The sequence below is a fragment of the Lipotes vexillifer genome, unplaced genomic scaffold, assembly GCF_000442215.2.
Source record: "Lipotes vexillifer unplaced genomic scaffold, Lipotes_vexillifer_v1.1 scaffold950, whole genome shotgun sequence".
Lineage (NCBI taxonomy): Eukaryota > Metazoa > Chordata > Mammalia > Artiodactyla > Lipotidae > Lipotes > Lipotes vexillifer.
In genome coordinates, this window is record NW_006799337.1 from 4,041 (window position 1) to 20,684 (window position 16,644).

The window sequence follows — 16,644 nt, forward strand, 5'->3', positions numbered from 1 at the left end:
AAGAGTGTGAATGGGTAACTTCAGAGAAGAAAAAATACAAATAGCTAATAAACATAGTAAGATGTGCAACCTCCCTAATTATCAAGGAAATAAAAATCATGTCTATTAATTTGAAAAAAATCTTTAAAATCAGTAATATCAAATATTATTATAACTGCTATAAAAATTGATATAGTTTGGCTAGCAATAGGGGCGGGATCTCTTAAAATTTTAAATCCAATTCCAAGATGTAGTATCCGCCTAAACAAATAACAGCACATGTGTACTGTTATTTGTTCCAGCAGGAACCACCTCACACCAAAGGCACATAAAAGATGCCTCCCCTCTATCTGCAGGTAAGCCAGCCCTTACTGCCTCAGTTCACTGCAAAAGGGAAGAACTAGGAATGAGGTTACGCCCATCAAGTGTGGTTATAGTTATATAAACTGTGTTACACCCCAAATGGATTTTCAGTACATATTGTTACTGCCAGAAAAATTAGTACTGTCACTTTTGGTGGTTGAGTAAGAGAAGAGAACAAGTTCAAAAAGTTATTTGAATTCCATTTTTTATCTCTATTGTAACCTAAAGAAAATTATGACAGGACTGTCTTGGCAGAGAGCAGTATATTATACAGAAGAATTTCTCTACACAGCATCCCGTGGAAGCATGTCAATCAATAACTCATGATCAACCAATAATTTTGACAAATATTTTTAGATTTCCATGGTACTACCGTCAATCTGATATAATCTCTGACAAAGAGTCATGGAAACTAACTTCTAAAAAAGTGTGCCTATAGCTGAAAACCAAATCATTTTTAACCATCAAAAAATAAATTTATGTGACTTTGCTTATACCTATTAGCTCCAATAAGAATCTTGGTTTAAGAAAACTTGAAAAAAAAATAGTTCAATTATTGACTCTGCCAATTACTCCTGAGTTTAAAAAACAAAAACAAAAACAAAACAAAACAAAACAAAATACTGGGGGTGATAAAGTCAGCTGCTGATGGTTCTCGGGTGGGTTTACCCAGACACACGCTATCATCCCAGGGACTGGTGGTTTGCTGGTATCACGGCAGACTCTCTGCCTATTTTCCACTATTTATTGTACTTTCCCCCTTTGATAACAGAAAACATTAGAAAAGCACAAGAAAAGAATATTTTTACCTCGGGCATTCTGATCAGTAATACTTACATTAATAGTTAAAGTGAGTGTATACCATTTTTTTGCTGTAACGTCAGCATGTCCTGAAGTATATATGATCCATCCAGCTGTAACACAAAGAGATTATCCCAGCTGATGTATTTTTAAAATCTAAATCACAGAATCCCATAACTCAGTGGGGGTTCTTAGGCGCATTTGTATGTAGTAAAGTCAGCCTTAATAAAGATCAACATTTCCATACCTACAATTGATTTAAAACAAAACATCCTTCATTCAGGCATCCATCCAGCATGCAGAGAGATCCTACTCTGAGCCATATGTGAGCTCACAAGAGAACGAGCAAAATAAACGTACAAACCAAGCATGGTACAATGACGCATTAGCGTGTAGAGTTCAGGCCTGCATGTACACCTGATTGGACTGAATATGGAGGATAAGGAGGAAGAGTCAAAACCTACCATACGATTTCCAGCTAGTGTACCTGGCTACATGGTAACAGCATTCGCTGAGAATTAGAGAGAAAATAATAAGCTAAGTTTTTAATGTATTATATTTGAATGCCTGAGAGAAAGCCAGGATGAGATGTCCGGTGGGCAGTTTAAGACACAGAGCAGTGGGGACTGAAGTCAGAGATTTAAATCCCTAGTTCCAATTCTGCCACTACCTCATTTTGAGACCTCGGGTAAAGCAATTAACCTCTCTGGCACTCTCTTTTGGATTGGAAAATGCAAGGTACCTTCCAGATCAGTCATGCTATGATTATGCAATTCCTATTCTAATGTCCTCATTACCCACTCCCTCTTTAATTTTTATTTTATTATTGGAGCCCTTTTCACCTTAGGAAGAGGCATAGGGGAACAAACTATAGGAGAGAAGATTTTTTATTAATGCATGATGAAAGTCAAGAGACTATGAATCAAGAAGAGTCACCACCAATAAGGTCTAGTTTCAACAGAGCGGTGTGTACCCAGACCAAAGTGAAGTGGATGGAATTCAGCTTGAACGGATTCTAAGCACCTATTCTGGATAAAATACTATTCTACATAAGACAAGGACTGTTAAGATGAATGAGAAAAGTCCAGCTGCTTTCAAGTTATTGACTAAATTAGGAAATAGGAATTCTCCATCTTAAGCAAATCAATCCTTCCTTTTGTATTTCCATAAGCACACCAGCAACATTCTTATAGTCTTGCTTTTAGTTATAGTGTTTCCTGAGTATTCTCTCCCTACTACTACCACCACACCCCAATCTCTGGTAATCCTACTCTGACAGCCTAGCTCAACTCTACAAGAGCCGAAAAGGTTTGCACAATTTTCTCTTTCACTGAGCTGCCTCTGTCTGTACTAATTAACACTATAATTTTGAATCGTTTGGCGTTTGCTTACACGTGTTGAATCTCTTCTCAATTAGATGTTTGAACACGATGAGGTATAAAGCTCCTTCATTACTCCCATAGGTAACAGACAGATATAGCAACATATCACATAGTAACCATGTGCTACAGAAGAAGCCACTTACCTAGATCACCTGTAACTCTGTAGGTTCCATTTGCAAAAATCCAGAAGAAAACTCCCCTGGCACTTCTAATCAAAATACCACCTTTATTCACTCTTCCAGCAATGAACACACCTCCCTTCTCAGGGGTCTCTAGGTACACATCACACTTTATAGTCAAATTGGACCTGCAAAATCAAAGTGTTAGTGCTTTTAATTATGTCATTTCAAATGTAGCACAAATGGCTCTTTTCACAGTCACATGCTTCCAAACTTCTAATCAAGGTATGTGATTTGCTAAGTCCACACTTATACCAGGGATGGGCTTCATTGATGATGGTTTCAAGTTTTACAGGACGGAAGTCAAGTCATTTCATTGCCTCTTTTAATGACTTACTGTTGGAAAAGAATATTTACTGTTTTCAAGCTTCTTAAGGATATATTTCCTGTCTTTCTATAATAAAATAACTTCTCATTCGAAGAATATAAGAAGAAGCCATTTTTTCTAGGAATACGTAAAAGATAAGTTTCCACATCATTCTGAACAAAAAGGTTTATTACATTTCCATCAGCAAAGAGAAGCAGTGGAGACTGCTAGGAACCTCTGGGAGAACAAAAGCTGCTTTGAGGCTAATTTTTACATTTAACCCTACCAAGATACAGTCAACTCTACGTTGACTCTACAGTAGGGCTTTGCACACTTGAGCAGTATTGAAATCACCCTGGAGGGCTTATTCAGTTCAGTCTGCAGGCCCCACCCCTCAGGGTCCGATTCAGTAGGTCTAGGGTGGGCCCCTTGAGTGCGCATGTCTAACAAGTTGCCAGGTGATGCTGATGCTTCTGGTCCAGGAAATCTCACTTGGAGGACCATTTTCCCCTACAGAGTACCTAAGTCTGTGCAGAGGCAGTAAAACCCTGGTTTTGGTATCACTGACAGGAGATCAAAGGACGAGAAAGGTTCAGCCAACCAGGAACTACCAGAGCTTTAACAATGAGATCTCCAGGCTTCCTTTTACAAATGCTTCTGGATTCCTTCTGCAATGATATAACCACCCCAATCCAATACGACCTCTGAAAATAATTCCCCTCCCACTCAAATTCTAAGTGCAAATGGAAAAGAATTAGAAAGCTTGCACACAGTCACGTAATAAAGCAAGCAATTTATCTAAAATAAAACTAAGAATGTCAAGAAATATATTTTGGAAATGGGGAGAAATTGGGTCCAGAATTATGTGACTTTTACACTTCTCAGAGTTTCCTGCCAGTGAATTTTGCACAGTGAAATTTTACTTTGTAAAGGAAAACATAAAAAAGAAGCACCTACAGCAGGTACACAACAATCAGGAAAATCTACATTTAATCATTTAATCAAAGCTGGGCTACTTTACGGGAAAATCAAATGCTAAGTAACTTAAGCCCAGTCTCTCTTGTATGTCCTCCCACAGCAGAGGGAGTTTTTCTCTCTGTAGATTATCACCAGCATGAAACCACCAAGGATCAGCCTTGTTCCTTACATCCCCTACCTCCCTGCTGGCTCATCAGAAGTTTGAAAGTGCTACAGATCCTGTCAGCACCAAAAACTTATTCTATTTAGAGTTAAGAGTGAGAGAAGATCAAATGTTTTCCTTTTACACATTACAGTCCAGAATAAGTGATTCTTGCATCACAACTTACCGGCAATTTTACAGATAATGAATAAAATAGAATAAAAGTTTGGTTTAGTCTTCCACAGCCATAATCTCTTGGAAGTGCTGAGAGAACAAAAACCAGCCAACATAATTAAGCAAATTTGATCAAAAGGATGCAGAATTCAGGTCTGTGCAGCGAAAGATAATTTTGTGATTGTCCTCAGATCCCAACCAAAGCTTACTAACAAGATGGAAGTCTTTAACAGCTTTGGTAAAGTCTACCATTTATAGTCAAATTACTGTGCTGATACTTAACTAAATCTAAATATGAGAGAAGGTCTGTCCTAAACGCAATTCTAAGAACTGATGGCGCACATACAGCCGATTTACTAGAATAGCACTATGGATAAACTCCACTGACTTACTAACTTCCCCTTTCCTCCTCTCAGGAAGAAGACAATCATTAAAACAAGGCCGTGAGGTATAGTCCAGGAGCATGGGCTACAGCACCAAACAGACCTGGCCTCTTGCCCTGGTTCTGGAATTTAAAAGTATGGGATCTTGAACAAATCTCACCCCGAAGCCTCAGTTTCCCAGTCTGTAAGGTAAAGAGGATGCTACCTTTGCCAAAAGGGAAGCTCATACCAGTGTTTAGTGTTACCCAGTTTTCATTCCCTCCCTTCCCTGCAATAAATGGGCATCACAGCCAGAGTACAGAAATGAACATGGGATGTGTGTACATCCCTAAACAGATCCGGCTCCCTTGAATCCAGGACAGGATAATGGGAAATAACACAAAATAAATAGGATGAGACCAAATTTTAAAAGATCTTGGAAGTCAGGCATAGAAGTGCAGATCTGGTTTGGTAGCAGGAAAGAGTCACTGCATATTCTTTTTTTTTTTTTTGCGGTACACGGGCCTCTCACTGTTGTGGCCTCTCCCGTTGCGGAGCACAGGCTCCGGACGCGCAGGCTCAGCGGCCATGGCTCACGGGCCCAGCCGCTCCGCGGCATGTGGGATCCTCCCGGACCGGGGCACAAACCCGTGTCCCCTGCATCGGCAGGTGGACTCTCAACCACTGCGCCACCAGGGAGAAGCCCCACCATATTCTTGAGCAGTGAAAGAACATGATGAAAGTAGGGCTTAAGAAAGACAAAAACGGTCCTTTCTTGACATGAATAATTGCCATTTCCTGGTTCTTTTTCTTTCAGAATATGTCACTCCTTCCTTCTCTCCCCACTTTCCCCCATCCTCCTCTTCACCTCCTTACACACTGCAATAGTAAAGATTGAGTATTGCTATTTAAATACTGCAAAACCTTCAAAGGTATGAAGAGTTTTGTTTAATCTGTAGATGGTGCTCTACATCATCTCTCTGCTACAATGAAAGAGTCTCTCAGGTTTTCTGGAGTCCCAGGCAGAAACAATAGATTTGGGGTTCAGAGAGAGCCCTGTGTAGTGTTCATGAGCATGGGGGATATGGGTTGTCACAGAAACTTAAAGGTTTTCTATGGTGGCTGGCTTCCAGACCGGTGATCAAAATAACAGGGCCCATCCCTTAGACAATTAAACGCAGCCACCTGTCTTACTGTAAGATCATTAGTAACAAATGACGAAATCACAAATCCCGCTGACATGACCAGAATGTCCAGATAAAGTGTCTGGTACAGAGGTGTTGGGATAAACAGTATTTCTGTTGTATAAGAAGATAAGCCATTGAAGTTATTCTAAATTAGGCAAGAATTCTTTACTCTACTCCCAATAACTCTCCAAGGAGCTGTAAGGGTTCTAGAAACTCTGGATAGGAGTTTCTTAAGACTTACTATCTGAGCTTGGGACTAGAACTGGGATTTATAACAGGGAGTACGGCAATACAGAAAGGATAGAGACTTTCTGCAGCATTCTACAGATAAACAATTCAAAGCTCTTTTCCAAATTATCTTCCCTTCCCTGCCCAATTTCCAAGCTACAGATATGGCTATTTGGTGACTTGACATTAATAGTTACTATCACTAAGCCTGAAACGCTTGTGTTCTATGTTTCACAGTAGCATTATACTAGTTAAAAGAAAAAATAGAAAAGAAACACCTAAAACAGTTTTAATTAGTCAGTACATTGGAATTCCGTAACTGACTTCTCAGTTTTGCTTTGGCCGTTATATTTTGAGTGAAGAATAAATACATCTTCTTTCTTTGTCAAATGCCTAAATAAAAGAGTGGAATTCTCTAGCCAACTAAAAGCTGATTTGCTTTTTACTGTTGCCATCTACTGTCACCTGGTAAATAGATTTTCCACAAAAGCTACAACAATGTAATTCAAGTATGAATCCAGCAGGTGGCAACACCATTTCAACAAATCAACTCTCCAGCAAAAACAAAAAAAACAACATGCAAATCACAGTCTGCTTATAAATAAATTTTAAATTATAACTGGGTCCAAAAGTCCTCAATTTTTATATTAAAATCAATCTGATCCTGCAACAATTACTATTAAATTGGGCAAATCTGAGGGAAGGACACTTAGGCAATAAAACAATTGGCTGGTTTATGGCCACCGCGATATTCAACAATTATAACACACCTATTAGGTTCTTGGACAGGAGAACTGTTGAAAAGTCCTGGCTTCAGAATGTACCTGACAGCATTACAAGGTTATTTCAGCCAGATCTACATAAGGATGTCAATTTTACATACCATTTGTAATCTCCTATAATACTGATGGTGTTGAATGCATCAGCAGCCCAAGTAATGGGCCTTTGATTGAGAACCTGGCGCAGTGTGAAGCGATGCTCTCCAGGGTCTTCAATATTCATAAAGTATTCAAATACACCAGTCTGATCAGCAAAATTCGGAGCTTCACTAAAAAATGGGTAATCTGTTCAGAACACAATAAATTCTTTGTTTAGTATCAAACCTTACAGAATCTCTCCTCTCTGATATTTTCTGGTACATTGTGATATACTTGTGAAAAGTTTTAAATAAGTAAATGATACTTATAAACAGTCAAAGTTTAGGGTTTAGGTTACTAAAGAGCTATTGACTTTTATATCATCTTTATTAAGTATCAATGTAATCAGTTTGACCTACAGACTTTACATACTTAATCCATGCAACTGCTTAAGAGGAAAGATCATGAGTTCTGGAATAAGCAGACCTGGGTTCGGATTCTCGCTCAGTCGGTTCCCCAGGCAAGTTGCTTAACGGCCCTGACTTACCAAGTTTTCAGCTTCTCAAAGGTACGAAAGCAGTATGCATTCAGTAAAAACTGTACCTCAACTTCTGAATTTTGACCAGGATGCCCTCCTGTGATGCCGGGTAGTGGCAGCAAGCTGCAGTGAGCCACACTTCCATCAGCCATGCAATCACGAGGGTGAACAACAGATACACTCAGAACCATTCTGTACCCAGACAACCACTTTGCTTTTCACTTTCAGTACTGTCTTCAATAAACAACATGACATATGCCACACCTTATTAGGCTTTGTGTTGGATGATTTTGTCCAACTGCAGGCTCACGTAAGTTTTCTGAGTACATGTAAGGTAGGCTAGACTGAGTTATGAGGTTTGGTATTTTTGACTTATGATATTTTCAACTTACGATGGGTTTATCAGGACCTAACCCCACCGTAAGTTGAGTAAGATCTGTATAACTTTCATTCCAACAATAACCTCTACATTTTTTCTGGCACTGAAACTTACAGGACCCTCAAGTTGCGATTTATCTTGAAGTGACACAAAAACTAGTTCCCGTTTACCATGTAGAGATTTAGAGCTAAATTAATGTAGTTCTCACAACCACTCCATCAGGCACCGGTTTGACAGGTAGAAATCTATCCACTACTGCTGAAATTGGAAACCAAGTTAAGTTTTAGTACAAAAACTTACCGACATTGAAGTCATCCTTATAGACACAGGGAAAGGGCTGGGACTTCGGAGGCAGCAGGTAACTGCCTTTGCTTCCGGTGGTGAGCGTGGTGAGTGTGAACAGCTCGTCCTCTTGCAGTTCCAGCGTGAAGCTGCCACCGCTGTCTAGGAGCTGAGAAAGAAACAATGCTGTGTTCAGGCCAAGTGCTTTGAATCATCTCATTTGGGTCAAATAGCTTTTTAAAAAATAAGCTTAAGATAAGCCAAATTCACTTCTTTTAGAATTTCCTAACTACTTGTGAAGGACACACTCAATATCAAGGCCCTTGGAATCATTTTTCTTAAGTTACTTATAAGACTTTATACAATTAAACATTCCAGAAAGGATATTAAAAGAATTTCTTTTCACAGAAGGAAGAAGGACTAGATGATCCCCAAATCTATTTCCATTACTCTGTCTTTTCCATTAGACTGTACTATCCTTAAACCCTGTGTATAATTCAATACATGTAACCAAGAGATCTGCTTATTTATTTTTTAGGACTTTGCTAAGGTAGAAAAAATCCATAAAATCTTATTGTTGACTCAGCTGTTAAACACAGAAAACGTTTACTATATAAAAAAAGTCCTACTCATTACATGTTCAATACGTATTTCAATTAAAAAATTACATTTACGTCACGTATTTGACCTTGGCATATAAAGCCATAATCTCTTCATCTATAAAATGAGGGGAAGGAAACATACTTCATAGGGCTATTGTGAGGATTAAATGAGAAAATGTTTATAAAGTTCTAAGCTCAGTGAGTGACCTACGAGAAACCTTCCCTACATCATAGGTGTCCTACGGTAAAAGCAGGCCTCTGAAGACACTGAAGTCCTCTGCATAATTGTCACAGGCACTAAACATTATGTCCACTTTATGAAACCTGAGTAGCTCTTTTTTTCTACTTTATATTAGAGGTTTATGCCATACCTTTGCTTTAATAAATTGTTGGTCAGATCTATGAAATATCTAATACCATATTCTGGCTTAGGAAGAACTCCAAATGATATTATTTTTCCTATGGGGAAAATCAGTTTTATTATGCTATTTCTAGCAATGTGTTGTGCAAAAATTAGAGACTATTCCTTTTTTCAAATTTAATATACAATGGGCGTTCAATTATTGATACTGACTAGTTGAGTCACAGAACTTTAATAATTACCATAAAAAGTAGCAGATTTGTGTCAGTTAGGTGAAGTGATGTGCTTGCATGGGCCAATTCATTCTTTGAAACATTTACTCATGAGAAACCACCATTTGCTAAGCTCTACACTAGGCACCTGGGACAAAAAGTTATATAAGGCTGGGACCCAATCCTCGAGGCATCCAGTGTAGTGGGGAAAGTGTTTACTAGGTAAGTACATATCCCTAGGTGGCTATGACCTAAGACTGGTGAGGAAGGCTTCAGAGGAAGCAACACTTGGGCTGAGTCTTGAAGGATGACAAAGATATGAACAGAAGGCATTCTAGGACAAAGAAAAAGCATGTGCAAAGTCACAGAAGTAATTAACTTGGCATGCCATGCTCTGAAAAATGCAAGATGTTTAGTCTGTGAGGAAAGGCCAGTTTAGTAGGACATGCATCTAGAAAGGAAAGCAGTCTTTTACCTCATGAGGGGATAACGTGGGTCACATGCCACACTAAGGAACGTGAACTTATAGGAAAAATCACTAAGGCATTTGAGCAGGGACTGACAAAAATCAGATCTGCATTTAGACGCATCATTCTGGTAGTAGTGTGATGGGTGGCGGGGAGACTGAAAAAACAAGAGATAGTTTCCGAAATCCGAGAGAGACATAATGAGGAACTGAAACAAGCAGTAGCCATGGGAATGGAAAATAAGGAATGGGTAGGAGAAATATGTGGGTGATACTGTCTATACTTGATCACTGATGGTATACAAAGGGTGAGTGGGAATGACAGTCTCAAATGAGACTCAAATTTCTGACAAGAACCAAGTGGTGGTTGGTACCATTCACCAAGACAAACTAAATACCAAGAACAAACACATCTACCAAACCATACTGCCTTGAAGAGGACTTCTATTTAAAAGAATGGGGGGCAAACTTTACCTCTATTATGCTTCAGCCATAAAATCAGTTATGAAATTAAAAATTAATTCATTAATCAAATTTCTGTTCCCTTTACTGTTGCAATGCTCACACTATAGGAATTTATTGAAAACTACCCATAGAGAATCCAGTTGTTTGAAAAGAAATCTCTCTGATGGTTTTCCAAGTTTGGTATACCACACCTGCAGCTCTGGTATTTCACTCTAAGGAGAAAACACAAAGAAAGCATAGTTGAGTGATTCATCATCTCCTCTTTGAGGATTTCTAAAATCTGTACCAGCAAGAATGAATCAATGACAACGTGCATTCTATTTCTATTTACCGAAAGATCCACCTCAAATCTTAAATAGTAAACATTTTGAAAGTAGGAAGACATTATTCAAGCAAATACTTTATTTCTTAAAAATACTGCAGACTTTTGGCAAATGTTCAAAAAGATTTTAGTGTCTTTGCTTCAAAAATACTCATTATTATACCTATGTAAAAAGTTTTTTAAGAATTTTCTGGCATTAAAAAACAATTCTTACACGATTAGTAGAAAGAGCACTGTATTTCTGTATTCAAATCTAACAATAGGTAGAAATAACAAGAATCTTGTCTCTTTTTTTTGTACAGAGTACCGTAAAGATCAATGCTTGACAGTTCCCTCAACTGCACAAATGATGCTCTACCAAAAAGAACAACTTTCTTGCAAGTGACCTTTGTTAGGATTCTTCAGAACCACAAAGAGCATTACCTCCTAGTGGCTTCTGTATGTTTGACCAAAACTAGTCAGCAGACGTAACACACCAAGGCATTTACCCATTCATATGCAAACTCTTAATCACTTGTAATGTAAGACTTCACTTAAGAACTGCTAGCCCGTGATAAAATATATAAATTCTCAAATCAAAATCAAAATAAAAGTTCCACTTATGTACTTACAAAAGAACCCTTAAGAATGAAGGTAGCAAATTGTCGTGAAACATTGAAATAGGGAAGAAGTGGCCGTATACACATGGAATGTTTATGACTCTGAGTAGAAAAAAAAAAAAAGAATCATGTAAGTTATCCGAATGATATACAAGCCATTTTGGGGGGAAAAAAACAAACAAACATTTAATGCCTATAGATTAACAGAAATGACACATAATAGGTGACAAATAACAGTTTATTGCAAACTTTGAAAGACTTTTTTCTTAAAAACATTTATTGAATGTCTATTGTGTATGCCTAGTCAAAGTAAAACTCAATGGCATTTTGACTGAATCAAACTTTGAATTCCAGTCATTTGATGGCACACAGATTAATTTTTATGTTCTGTTTTCCAAGTAATACACATCAAAACAAAAGTAAATCTTGGGACATTTTCACTGAAAATGCATCTCACCTATATATAACCTTCAAATACACAACTGAGGTCAGCTAAATACATATAACAAATCTCACTGCCAGCATCATTTTTTTCAAAATAATCAGTACAATGGGCTGGGATCAAAAGAAGTCTGAGACATCATCCCGACTTTAGGGGATTCAACAATCACAGAGGACTTACAATATAAGGTTCTGGGACAGGCTTTGTGGGAAAATTTTAAATTACAATTACAGTTAGAGATTTCAATACCTTTCCTCAATAACTGATATACCACTAGACAGAAGATCAACAAAGACACAGGTGATTTGAACAACACTACCAAGTAACTTGCCTGGACTGACATCTATAGATCACTTCATCTAGCAATTGCAGAATGCATATCCCTTTCAAGTGCACAGGGAACAGTTACCGAAGTACACCATATTCTTAGCCATAAAAGAAGTCTCCATAAATTCAAAAAGATTCAAGTCACAGAAAGTTTGTTCTCTGACCACAATAAAACTAAATCAGAAATGAATAACAAAAATCTCTGGAACAATTCCAAAATATTTAGAAACTAAATAACAAATTTCTAAATAATTCATGCCTCAAAGAAAAAAAATTAAAATAAAAGGTGAAATTAGAAAGAATTTCGAGCTGTATGAAAAGCAAAACACAACACATCAGGATTTGTGGGATGCCACTAAAAGAGTAGTTAGAAAAAAATGTATAGCACTGAACACCTAGATTAGAAATGAAGAAAGGATTTGAGACTTTAGCTTAAGATACTAGGAAAAGAAGAGCAAATTAAAACCAGAGTAAGCATAGGGTATGTATGGGATTAAGAGACATGAACTACTATGTATAAAATAGATAAGCAGCAAGGATATACTGTACAACACAGGAAAATACAGACATTATTTTTTAATAATTTTAAAGGGAGCATAATCTATAAAAATACGGAATCACTATGCCGTGTATCTGAAGCTAATATAATATTGTAAATTGACTACATTTCAATAAAAAATTTAATTAAACTTAAAAAAATGAAGTAAGCAGAGGAAAGGAAATAATAGAGATGAAAGGATAAATCAAACAAAAACCAGAAAAACAAGAGAGAATAATTGAGAAACCAAAAGCTGACTCTTTGAGAGGATTAACAGAATTAAATAAACTTCTAGCCAGACTAATCAGGAAATCAGGATAAAAAGAAAACATAAATTGCAATTATGAACATTAAGAAAGGTGACATCAATACAGAGTATATAGATATTAAAAGAATAGTGGGGAATAATATCAATAACTTTGTGCCCAGAAATTTAACAACTTAAAAAGACAAATTTCTTTGAAGACACAAAAACCCAGTGCTCACTGAAGAAGACATGGACAAACTGAATAGCCCGATATCTGTAAAGGAAGTTGAAACTGTAGTTAAAAAGTTTCCCACAGGGCTTCCCTGGTGGCGCAGTGGTTGAGAGTCCACCTGCCGATGCAGGGGACGCGGGTTCGTGCCCTGGTCCAGGAAGACCCCACATGCCGCGGAGCGGCTGGGCCCGTGAGCCATGGCCGCTGTGCCTGCGCGCCCGGAGCCTGTGCTCCACAACGGGAGAGGCCACAACAGTGAGAGGCCCGCGTACTGCAAAAAAAAAAAAAGTTTCCCACAGAGAAAACTGTGATCCCAGATAGATGGCTTTACTGGGAAGTTCAAGTCAACCTGGGAGCTTTGCTCAAACAGGAAGTAAGAGCTAAGGCAGAGTTGTAAACTGCCTGCCTGAGTATTGAGGCATGCCCTAACTGTGCACACAGAGCCCATCAGCAAAGGCTGGGACACTTACTAGTTCCAAACATAAGGAAATCTGTACAGTCATGATCTGACCACTAAGATAATTGAGCAGAGGCTTCAGTGGCCACAAATGATAAAGCTTACAAACTACAGAATTTGTTCAGGAAAGTCACAAAGCAAATAAACAGCAACAACCACAACAAAGAGCAACAACCACAAATGCTAGATAGGAGGAAGAATCTGATCTCCACAGTCTCCATGTTATTTTATGTAATATGTCTAGTTTTCGACAAATCATTATGAGATTTGCAGAGAACCAGGAAAGAAAGGCCCATACACAGGCAAAAGAGCAGTTGACAGAAACTATGTCTGAGAAACTCCGGTCATTGCTTATTAGATATTAGACTTCCTAGACAAAGACATTAAATCAGGTATTTAAATATGTTCAAAACACTGAATGAATAATGAATAAAGGAGAGATCTGCTTCCAGAATGGCAATGGGAGGAGCTCCATGAACCTGCTCCCAGTGAACCTGGTGGAAACTATTTAAATAATAATTACAGTAATGTCTCTGGAAATGGTTCTAAGGCCATGCAACAAATATAGAAACATTTATTCAATAAAATCTACTAAAACTCATGGCATTTAAACCATGATCCACTCCCTCCCTGTCCCTCTCAGCCTAGAGTGACAGAAACTCCATGCCAAGTAGGTTCAGCCAAGAACACAGGGTTCCCTCACTCCCAGCTCCCAGGTGAAGACAACAATATCTTTGTGAGAGAAGCAGAATATCAGCATTTCTCACCCCCCTTCCCCTCAGCTACTTGGTGCTGAGGACAAGTAGCCATGAGTGTGGCCAAGAGGCTGAGGGTTCCCTTCCTCTGTCCAGGTTCTATTCACAGACTCACCTTAAACAAGGCACACTGAGAATATGGGGGTTCCAAACCCCCACCCAGCACCATACTCCTAAATCAGAGGTTTCACTAAGAGAGAAACACACCCTTGTCCCCATCTCCAACTCCAAGCTTCAGCTCAGAGATTTTGTCCAGAGAGAGAGACAGGTCATAAAACAAAGAGTTCAGAAAGTCTCCCCAAAGAAATTGATTGTACTTAATGCAGAGTATGGGGAAGTTCAAGAGTAAGGGTGCTCTTAAAAATAATGGAAGTTTTGGTGGCAAGCAAATAAAAAGAGACTGTCAGCTTCATTAGATGCATAAGCTAAACCACTGCCCAGGTATTTTGACAGGGAGAACCACAAAAAAAGAGAGCTAGGAAGAACCCTCCTGATGTCAGAATAAACCTAAAACACTAACCTCAAAATCCACCTCTGCAAATAAGCTGGAATTTAATTGGATCAGCATATGGAGCAATTTAAGCCCCTGAGCACTGTTGAAAACAATAGAGCAATCCACCAGTAATTAGTGAGGCAATAACAGAGAGGTGCACCTGCCCAAAGCCGCATTGTCTAAGAAGCAACATTTGAGGCCTCTCAGTGCGGGGGAGGGGGTGGGTGGGTGGAGGGAATAAACTTCACTAAATTACTCTAGCCAATCACTAAGCAAACAAGCAAGCAAACAACAAACCCCAGGAAAGGAGGGAACCAGTACCCAGAGTTACCACAATATATTATATAAAAGGTCTGGCTTTCAACATAAAATTAGGAGACATTCAAAGAAACAGAAAAGTGTGACCCATACACAAAAACTAGGCAACAGAAACCACCTGTGAGAGCAACCAGATGCTGGATTTAACAGTTGAAGACTTCAAAGTAACCAATATAAATACATTTAAAGAGCTAAAGGAAACAAGGCTTAGAGAAGTAAAGGAAGATATAATCACAATGTCTCATCAAGCAGACAATATCAATTAGGTGACAAAAAAATTTTACAGGAACCAAATGGAAATTCCGAAATTGAAAAATATAATAACTGAAATGAAAAATTCACTAGAGGGGTCAACAGTAGATTTGAAATAGCAGATGAATTAGAGGATTTGAAAACAATTGATAGAAATTGTGCAACCTGAGGAACTGAGGGGGAAAAAAAAACAAAGGATAAAGAATAATGAACAGAACCTCAGAGAAATGTGGGATACCATTAAGTACACCAACATATATATAATGGGACAGTAGAAAACAGTGGAGAGAGAAAGGAGCCGAAAATATATTCAAAGAAAAGTAGCCGAAAACTTTCCAAATTTGATGAAAAACATTAATCTACAGATCCAAGAGGCTCAACAAACTCCAAGAGGAATAAATACAAAGAGATGCACATACAGACACCCAGTAAAAATGCTGAACGTCAAAGAAAAGAAGAAAATCTTGAAAGGAACAAGACCATTTACAAGGGAACATCAATAAGATTAATAGTTGGTTTATCACCAGAAACAATGGAAGACAGCACATTCAAGGCAAAACTGTCAGCCTACAATTTTATATTAAGCAAAACTACCTTTTGAAAAATGAATATCTGCACTGGAATGCAGCTAATAGAAATCTGAAGTAGACTCTAATAAGTCAAGATTTCTACACTACATCCTGGAACAACCACTTAAGAAAATAACTCACTAAAATATAGTAAAAAAATAATAATTAAAAGAATTTAAATATTACATCACAAAATATTGACTTATTGCAAAAGAAAACAGTAACAGAAGAATAGATGAACCAAAATAATGAGATGTATAGAAACTAAAAAGTAAGCTGAAAGATGTAAATCCAACTATATCAATATTAACATTAAATGTAAATGGATTAAGCAATTGAATCAAAAGGTCAGACTAAATTTTTCAAAAAGCAAGATCCAACTATATGCTGTCAAAAAGAAAGACAACTTAGATTCAAAGAAACAAACAGAGGAGGTTGGATCAAGATGGTGGAGTAGGAGGATGCGGAGCTCACCTCCCCCTACAAACGTGTCAAAAGCACATCTACCTGTGGGACAATTCTCAAAGAAAACTAACTAGGAACTGGCAGAAGAACTTCTATACAACCAAAGCTGCAAGAAGGATTTCCACGTAACTGGGTAGAATGGAAAAAAAGGCATAAGGTTGGGTCCTCCACCCCTGGAAGGGATCTGAAAGGAAGAAAAGGTTTGCTCTCAACCTGGAGAGTGAGCAGGTCAAGACACAGACTGGTTGTCCCAGTCCTGGGATCCTATGCAGAGGAGAATAGCTCCCCTGTTTGTTTGTTTTTTTAAGAAGGTGCTCAGTTGTGTTTTATGCTATATTTCCCAATACTAACAAAGTGAATTAATCCAATAAAAACAACAAAGAA

General features: G+C 38.1%; 1 protein-coding gene across 1 annotated transcript in view; it reads right to left on the minus strand.

Moving 5' to 3' along the window:
- Positions 1 to 1,151: 1,151 nt before the first annotated feature.
- GALC (galactosylceramidase) overlaps positions 1,152 to 16,644 on the minus strand; it is a gene marked incomplete at its 3' end in the record, with an annotated part of 53,751 nt that continues 38,258 nt past the window's right edge. The window contains exons 11-16 of the mRNA XM_007471611.1: positions 11,178 to 11,267; positions 10,370 to 10,456; positions 8,157 to 8,307; positions 6,966 to 7,146; positions 2,669 to 2,832; positions 1,152 to 1,256 (exon numbers count right to left, since the gene is read on the minus strand). Of these exons, the coding sequence (XP_007471673.1) occupies positions 1,152 to 1,256; positions 2,669 to 2,832; positions 6,966 to 7,146; positions 8,157 to 8,307; positions 10,370 to 10,456; positions 11,178 to 11,267 (778 nt within the window). The remainder of the gene's footprint in view (positions 1,257 to 2,668; positions 2,833 to 6,965; positions 7,147 to 8,156; positions 8,308 to 10,369; positions 10,457 to 11,177; positions 11,268 to 16,644) is intronic.